Source organism: Rasamsonia emersonii (genome assembly GCF_000968595.1).
Source record: "Rasamsonia emersonii CBS 393.64 chromosome Unknown ctg1118621760573, whole genome shotgun sequence".
NCBI lineage: Eukaryota > Fungi > Ascomycota > Eurotiomycetes > Eurotiales > Trichocomaceae > Rasamsonia > Rasamsonia emersonii.
In genome coordinates, this window is record NW_013562897.1 from 20299 (window position 1) to 29049 (window position 8751).

At 49.4% G+C, this 8751-nt stretch overlaps 2 protein-coding genes across 2 annotated transcripts; both read right to left on the bottom strand.

Moving 5' to 3' along the window:
- Positions 1–1075: 1075 nt before the first annotated feature.
- On the bottom strand, positions 1076–3776 carry T310_7658 (uncharacterized protein; the record flags this gene model as incomplete). Its single annotated transcript, XM_013469553.1, has 7 exons — positions 1076–1111; positions 1206–1324; positions 1356–1456; positions 1515–1595; positions 1770–3328; positions 3628–3637; positions 3730–3776. The coding sequence occupies 7 exons, from the start codon at positions 3774–3776 to the stop codon at positions 1076–1078; spliced, it is 1953 nt and encodes a 650-aa protein (XP_013325007.1).
- Positions 3777–5405: 1629 nt separating this feature from the next.
- Positions 5406–8751, bottom strand: T310_7659 (uncharacterized protein; the record flags this gene model as incomplete). Its single annotated transcript, XM_013469554.1, has 2 exons — positions 5406–6219; positions 6571–8751. Coding segments are annotated over 2 exons (2995 nt in total), but the record flags the coding sequence as incomplete, so codon positions are not given.

The following is an 8751-nucleotide window of genomic DNA, read 5'->3' on the forward strand; positions in this document are numbered from 1 at the left end:
CGTTGAAGGCGACGGACGAACCGATGTTGATGAGTGACAGGAGGCTAACTATGACCAGGCTGGTGCAGAGTGCGTTTAGTGGGACGGTGAATCGGGAGTTGACCTTGACAGGGATAAGCAGGTGTAAACGCAAATAAGAAAAACGACGCGCACGTTCAATTCCTGCTCCCTCCCAATTCTCCGCATGTCCTGCTTATCACGGGCCGTGCCCTCTCTTCTCGAGGAGACGGACTCAACATTTCCATCATGGGAGAGCAGGTTCCAGAGCCTGATGGATGAAGTCTTTTCCCCAGGTACTGAATCCATGATGCGGATAAAACAGGACAGAAACGTTATAAAAATAGTCATATGCAAAAAAAAAAATCAAAGTAGGAACGGTTCGGTACGACACGGTATTTGATATACTCAATCTGTCTGTACTCCGTACAGAGAGGAGTTAATGCAGTTAATATTAGACCATTAATTAACAGAAAAAGAAAACAGCATAACCAGACAGAATCAACCCGGCATGCGAAACGCGCGTGAATTCAATAGAGATAAGAGAGATAATTAGCTCCTTCTCGTATCTTACGGAGTACACGACTTCTTCGGGCCCAGCCCGGAAAAGCGACCGTCCAGACACCACTGTCAGATTTTTTTTCCCGCACTCCTACCCTAGAGTGTAGGTCCGTACAGCAAGTGCCAGGCCTTAGTCAACAGTACGGCCCCCAATAATTAATTCGATTGATATTAATTGATTTAATTAATTAGCTGCTCATTGAATAATGACTAGGTCACTAGGTATGTAGGTATTATTTACTGTATACGGTAAATGCCCGGCTATTGGACCAGGGCTATTTTAGTTTATTTCCGAAAGAGGAAAGTTATTACCGATGGGATTCTACCAGTACATACATGTAAAGAGTCATAGATATAAGGACAGTAAATTCTAGAGTTGGAAAATGCGATGAAATAAATTATTATTACTTTGTATTTTTTAACCTAGTATGAATGCTGGGAGAGGGAAAAAAAAGGGGAAGAGAGAGAGAGGAGTGCGTTATCAGCGCTAATTTATACTCCGTAATTATTCCCTCCTTTACTCCCTTCTTTCGGCTGCTGAGCCGAGCTTGACCTGACCGATTTAATGCTAAGTTTCTCACTAATTATTACTAGGTTATCTACAGGATCCAACTTGACAGGGATAACGATGCGAGGTTGTACAGTACGTTCTGACTAGGAGTTAATTTGACAGTTAATATGTAAGTGCCCTGTGAGCGTGGGGAAGGACTAGTGTACTCTTTCTTTAAGAAAGTGTACTCTTTATGCGAGCACAGTTTTCTCCTCGCTGTACCCCACATTATTATCTACCTACATACCTACATGTATACTACCTACCAGGTGGGTAGTAGCACACGTAGCACACGTATTGTTATTTCTAGAAAGATAAACAGAGTCTTGGTTGATGATTGATTGATTACTACAACAACATCGATTTGAGTCATGATTATACATTTATCGGTGGTTTGAGCTCTAACCTCGAGACTGCATGAGTGATGTACTGAGATAAAATGCAGTTGACTGTTGGATAGGTAGAATCTTGTATTGAGGATTGCTTCCTACATGCACTTTGCTAACGAGGAGAAGACAGATTGATACCATCTGGACGGATACTTTAATACTCATACTTTAATTCATCATGTGCAGCTCACCTAACAGACAGAAAGGAAACACTTTAATTCAATCCATCATCTGATCTTGACACGTACCAGCAAGGCTATTGAGTCGCTTACAGCGAACTACGAACCAAACCCATCAAATCCTTCACAGTTACCGCTGTACTACCCTCTTCGGAAGAAAGTCCTTCAACAACCTCCTTTATACGTCTCGCCCTATCCTCACCAAAAACCGGATCGACCAGAGAATGGAACTTGTTCTCGATGACGCCCGCCGGAATCGGATTCAAGGACGGCTCCCCCAGCGGCGCCTCCTGGAATTTGCTCTCCTCTGACCCGTCGACGTACCGCACCGTCAGACGTGCTTGCAGCGGGGTGGTAAGCTCCGGACTGTCCTGCGTGATGGTGATCCGCTCCGTCAGGGCGTGGACTCGCTCGTCTTGCAGGTGGTCGTATACGGCCCAGCCGGTCTGTGCGCCGTACAGCCAGGCTACAGCTACGTGGTAGTAGGCGCTGAAGTGCGCGTCGACGATGTTCGCGGGATGGATCTTGTTGGGGAGCGGTTCGCCGACGAGGTTGTAGAACGAGGGAGAGAGGTCCAGGCGGAGAGACTCGATGTGCTGCAGCTGGAGCTGGTTCTTCGGCGACAGACGCAACGCAGCAGACAGATCGATGCCAGAATGCGCGCAACGACAGGCTGGATACGGCTTGATGGCCGTCTCCATCAGCGTCCACTGCGAGCCCAGCCCGTCGACGATTCTCTCCAGATCACGACGGCTAATATCCCGACTGGTATACGCACGTAGGAAGCCATGGTCTCCCTCAATCGCCCTTTCAGCACCCAACACACCCGCCTGCGCCAACGCCACGCACAGAAACGCATCGTGGGCTGCAAACCCCGGGTGCAGTCGCTTGTTCCACTCCCCGTTCTGGAGATACTGCATCGAGCCCGCTGCCTTGGACCCGCCAATGCCGAAGGCGCCTTCGACGGTTGCAGCATCCAAGCCTCGCAGTTTGCAAATGGCTGCAATGGCTCCAAAGATCCCCGCCGTCGACGTGTTGTGGAAACCTCGCTCGAATCCGCCCGTCCCCAGACCCAGACCCAGACGACAGACGACCTCGTACCCCACGGCCAGGGCAGCGAGGAACGTGGCACCGTCCGCCGCACGCAGCTCGCCTTCTGCCAAAGCGGCAGAGATGACCGTCACGCCGGGATGGACGACGGCGCCCATGTGCGTGTCGTCAAAGTCGAGGGAATGCGCAAAGGCGCCGTTGAGTAGGGCCGCAGCTTGCGGTAGCCACGTGGAGCGTCTCCCAAACACCGTACAAGAACGATTGCCATTGACAGCTTCGACCCCCGGATACAGGGTCCGGACAGCGTCGAAGAAAGGCCCACTCGACTCCGCCCTCGCAGCAGCATACGCAGTCACGCCGACATAGTCCAGCAGAAGCGATTTGAGCCAGTCTTTCACATGGTCTGGGATCTGGCGAGGTGTTGTCTCTGCGACGAAGGAGGCAAGAGATCTTGTGATGTTGGGTATCTTATTATTATCATTATCATCTGATTCCGATTGTCGAGGAGGCAGGGATCGATCCTCCTCTGCCTTGATTTCTGACCCTGCTACCGCTGCTGTAGTTGTCATCTTTTCTTTGCTGTATCCTGTCGATTGAGATGTCTGTCCAGATGTATAGTCTCGTCGGACTTCGAATAGACTCTTATCGACTAATTTGATTTAAATCAGAACCATCGCGAAATCAGATTCGTATATTGTGAAAATAAAAAAAATTAAAAAAAAAGGAAAACAAATAATCATAAAACAAAGAAGGATTGGATATCTGGACTGAAGGGAAGGGAAAGAGAAGGGGGAAAAATCCGAACTCCAAGGAAAAGAGGCGAGATGAGGGGGTGGGAAGTTCATGCATTTTATTTCATTCGTATGCAAATACCTACCTACCTATCTATCTACCTACGTACAGTACTAATACTAACAGCATGTAACATACATAATTGCAGATAGTAGGTACATACATACATACATACATAGGTACAAAGGTACAAAGGTAAAAATGCACATACATGTACATGTGCAGCGAGACCGAGAATAATAATTGGATTGGATACATGATGTAGTACTCAGTACTTATTAACCGGGGTTGAGAGGAAATGCAGCAATCTGATCTGATCATAAGATAGATGCTTATTGTCTTGCCAAGGTTATTGTACATACGGTACGTACGTGCAGTTCGTTTATGCATGTACTGTACTGTACATGTATGATTGTGTTTATCTATTTGATGGGATTGGATTGGATTGATCGGTGCTTGCATCTATGCATGTTGATGTGGATGTGCATATGTATGCGGATGTGGGGAAAGAGAAGAAAAGGAAGGTCGAACATATCCCCTATTTGTCAATCTATACGCATATACATACAGATTCCGAGTATTGTTATTATTTACTGACTGGACTGATCATTCATTGTTCGCTGTTGATTGATTGCCTTGCTCTATTTACGTTATGTGTTTATATAAGTCAGTAGTATATAGACAACCACCCACTGACCGACTGACTCAGTCGGTCGGTTGGTCGACAGTGATTAATTCCGAAATACATGTATGTACTCCGTCCGCATGTAGTATGTAATACAGTCAATCAATCAATCAATTGACTTACGGAAATCTTCTCCGAAGCGGGGAAATCAAGTCCGACTGCACTGCAGTCATCTGCTCTGCATTCTATTCTTGTGCCATGTTCGTCTGTCTGTCTGTCTGTCCGTCTGTCTGTCTGTAAGCCCCGTGGTCGTGCTCTGTCTGTCACGGAGACTTGGTCTGGTCATGGCAGTGGCACAGATGGAGGATGCAGATGGAGGATGCGGACAGAGTATGTATGAACTCGTGTGAGTCGATTATTCTGACAGTACTCCGTACGAGGATGGCTACGTGCAAGGCTGGCACAATTCTAAATTGCAATGACGGATGACGTCTACCTCGGTAGATTATGATTCCAAGCAGTGCAGTCAAACTGACTTTTCATTTCATATATAGTATATATAGTAAACCAAAATAACAACAGCAGGAAACAACATGACATCAAGAGAGCATGCATCATCATTAGAGAAAAAAAAGAAAAATCAAATCATAACGAATTAAGGAAATAAGGAAATATAATGAGTGACAATAGTTAGATGAGATGAGTCCCATCATATCGTATCGTCATATCGTGCCAGTCTATCCCATGCCCCGAGCCATGCTTGTACTTGTACTTGTACTGTACTTACCCAATCCGTCATGTCCATCGCCATCTGATGCAATGCAATTCATGCCGTTCGTCATCATCGTGCAATGCTTGAATGCTTCATCATCATGCTTGAATGTGGAGTAAATGCACATGAACATGAAGAAGAAATGAAATGAAATGAAATGAAAAAGAAAAGAAACAAGGAAATACATGCAAAGGAAATGAAAAAGGAAATTAAAACGTAGGAGACTGCGGTCGGATGAATGAATGCCATAGGCTGATCTCAGGGTGATACATCAATTGAATATTACAGCGTGCCTTGGCTTGAAATGCGTAGAACGTAAAATGGAAAAGGAAAATAAAAGGGAAAAAAAAAGGAAAAAGAAAACCCGAAAAATGCATCATCCATAGCATGCTATCACGCAATCATGCAATGAATGCAATCAGCAAAGGAAATTCGTGACGTCGTTAAAGTTGTTCATCTCGTGTTCGCTAGCAGAACACTCAATGTTGAATTAATTCGCCTCCATCGCCCTCCGCGCAAGCTCCTCCCGACGAGCCAGCACCGACGGCGAGTCGGAGAACAAAACAACTCCCGGCGAGTAGACGCACGGGTTCATCTTCTCCTTGTCGTCGGCAAAGTCCTCGTGGGCCGCTTCACGGTAGATGCGAGGGAACAGGCGCAGGAGAACATGACGGGCCGGGTCATGCTGTGAGCTGCTTTCCACTCTTCTTCCGCCCGTGTATTCGACCCACTCGTCGTTCGCAACACCTTCGGATTCTGGCGCAGGCATGGTTGCCAGCACCAGTTCTCGCTCGACACGCGCATGTCTCCAGGTCTCGGCCGCCAGCTTGACGATGCGGCGGACTCCCGAGATGATAGCGTCGAGACGCTTGGGGTCAGCAAAGTGCTTGATGTGGTCGACGATTTCATCCACGATCACGGCTGCCACCACATTAATGGACTGCTTAGCGTCCGACGTCGTGTAAGCAGCCTTGAGGGTCTGCTGTCTCCAGAATGCCTCCCGGCGCACCGACTTGCGTCGGATGTCCATCGACAGCACCTGGAAGAAGGTATCTGCCTTGTCGTACCGTCTGCCCAGCGTGAAGAGGAACGGCTGGAAGATGCGGTACGTCAGGGTCTTCGAGATCACATGCTGGATATAAGCGGACCGCAGCTCGCGTGAGGCCGGCGTATTGTCCAAGAACGAGGGCATCTCAGGAGGGATCTTCTCCAGGATGTCCTTGGGCGGGTCGATAGGAAGGTAGGAAAAGTGCTCCTTGGACAGGTCGACGATAAGACGAGAGAGCTGTCCGAAGGCATCCAGGCTGTAGCATATCCGAAAAGGATGCATTAGAAAAGGTTCTTCTTTGTTTTCTTATCCACATGAATGCAATCATTCTAAAAACAACACAAAAAGAAATTCGCGCATGCAGTCATAACAAAAGCATCAAAGACATCAAAAGCATCAAAGTCATGTCCAGTCGTAACATCAAGAGGTCGTCAAGCATAAACACATAAGAAATAGTAACAAGGAAAGGTCGTGACACGTAAACAAAGGAAATGGAAAAGGACAGACTCGAGTCAGGCAGACATTAAAATAAAAGGAAACAAGACAGAAATGACAATAGCCCGAGAACAAACGTGTCGCAAATGCTCTCGATGACACAATCACTTACAAGAATGCATCACCCTTGGAACTCTTGAGATCAGTCGCCTCTCCGAGGCTCTGCAATGTCCTCCGCAGTTTCTCGCGGTCGCTCTCCATGTTGTCAATCGTTCGGCGCATCTCATCGATGGCACTCTGAAGCTTCTTCTCTCTGGCAATGTCCTCCTGTTCCAATGCCTCCTTCTCCCTCTCCAGACTCGCCAGTTCTTCCTGTTTCTCATTCAGCTGTCTCTCATAGTCGGCTTTGTCGGCAGCCCACTGTTTCTCTTTCTCTTCAATGTCGGCCGTCAGAGCCTGCACCCGGTCCTCGGCCTCCTTCTTGGTAGTGGCCAGCTCCTCCTCGTGCGAATCCTTCAGGCTGCTAATTTCGCTGGCGTGAGTGTCCCGAAGCTCCTGGATTTCGTTGGAGTGTGCCTCCTGCAGACTTTCAATTTCGCTGCGGTGAGACTCCGTCAGCTGTTCCACCTCCTCGGCGTGCTTCTGGCGAGCATCCTCAAGTTCCTTCTGCTTGTCTTCCAGCTCCGTGATCTTCGTCTCCAGATCGGCCTTCGTAGCGTCCAATTCACTGATCTTGGTGTCGCGCTCCTCGCGGGTCGTCTCCAGCTCTGCTTTCGTAGAGTCCAATTCGCTCTGCGTGGCCTCCAACTCGCTGATCTTGGTGTCACGCTCCTCACGAGTTGTCTCCAGCTCGGCTTTCGTGGACTCCAGTTCACTCTTCGTGGCCTCCAATTCGCTGATCTTGGCGTCACGCTCCTCGCGGGTCGCCTCGAGCTCAGCTTTCGTGGATTCCAGTTCACTCTGCGTGGACTCCAACTCGCTGATCTTGGTGTCACGCTCCTCACGCGTTCTCTCCAGCTCGGCTTGCGTATTGTTGAGCTCTTCAACCTTCGCGTCAAGCTCACTCTGCTTGTTGCTCATGGCGGTTGCGTGTTCTTCCTCCATCTGCTGCTTCTCCTGAGCCCAGGCAGCTTTCAGGGATTCCTGCTCATCGAGGAGCTCCTTCTCGCGTGCTTCGAGCCTCTCGTTGGCGGCCTTCTCATCCTCACTCCGGATCTCCTCGAAAAGATTGGTGAGCTCTTCCTTCTGGTTCTGCAACTCGGCCTTCTCGTGCGCTTTCTGCTCCTCCATCGCCTTTTCATGCGCCTCCTGCAGATCGCGCATCTTGTTATGCAAGTTGTCGATCTCCTTCTCCAGCTTGACCTTTGCCAACGACAACTGGTCGTTCTCCTTCTGGCACGCTTCCAGGGTCTCCTCGACGTCCTTCTTCTTCTCTTGAAGGTTTCCGATTTCCATGCGAAGTTCGTTGATGGAATTCTTGAGTTTGGAAACTTCCTGGGCGTTCTCGGTCGCGGCCTTCTTCATCTGTGTCTGCAGAGCCTCGATGTAGAAGTCCTTGTGCATGAGAGCTTGTTCATGCTGGGCTTCCAGCTGTCGAGTCTCGGCCTCCTTGGCAGAGAGCTTGCTTTGCGTTTCTTTGTAGCTGTGCAGCAAGCGGGTGAGGTCCGGCATGACCTTTTCAATCCGGCTCAAGAGGTTAAAGGGCTCGTGATGCCCGTTCCCGTCGTCAAGGAATCCGTTTCCATTCTCCATCCGGTGCCCGTTCGTCGGAGAAGGTTCCATGGCACCAGGGAAATAATTTTGTCCGCCGCTCGACATGCGCTTTTGATGATGATAACCGTAAGGAGAGCCCATACGGGCATGCTCCATGACGGGCGAACGGAATGCGGTAGCAAAGCTACCGGACGAAGGAGCACAACTTCCAGGCGGTATCATGTCGGGATTGGAACCATTCATACCCATGCCGTATGGGCCATAAGGATAGACGCCTGGGCTGGGGTATTTATTGTACACCGGAGGCGAGTAGGCCGCTATTGCTGGCGAGCCAGGGTGAGAGAGACGATGGTGCTCCGGAGATCGACTGGTAGCTGAACGGGCTTCGGTCAAGCAAGGTGATGGTAAGGGGATTGGTGCTGGCTGTGGTGCTTGTTGGGGTGGTGGGTGTGTCGGTGTTTGTGGGCCAGAGTGGTTTGAGATGTGCTCCACGCCGTTTGTGCCGTTCTGCTCTGGTTGTTTCGGGAGGGCTTCCGGGGCGTCCTCCCAGGCGGTGTCGTCCGGCTCAGCTGTCAGATCGTGCGGATCGTCGGCAGGTGTGGTGTCCTTTGGTGGCTCATCGGGAGTGATCGTGTCCTTG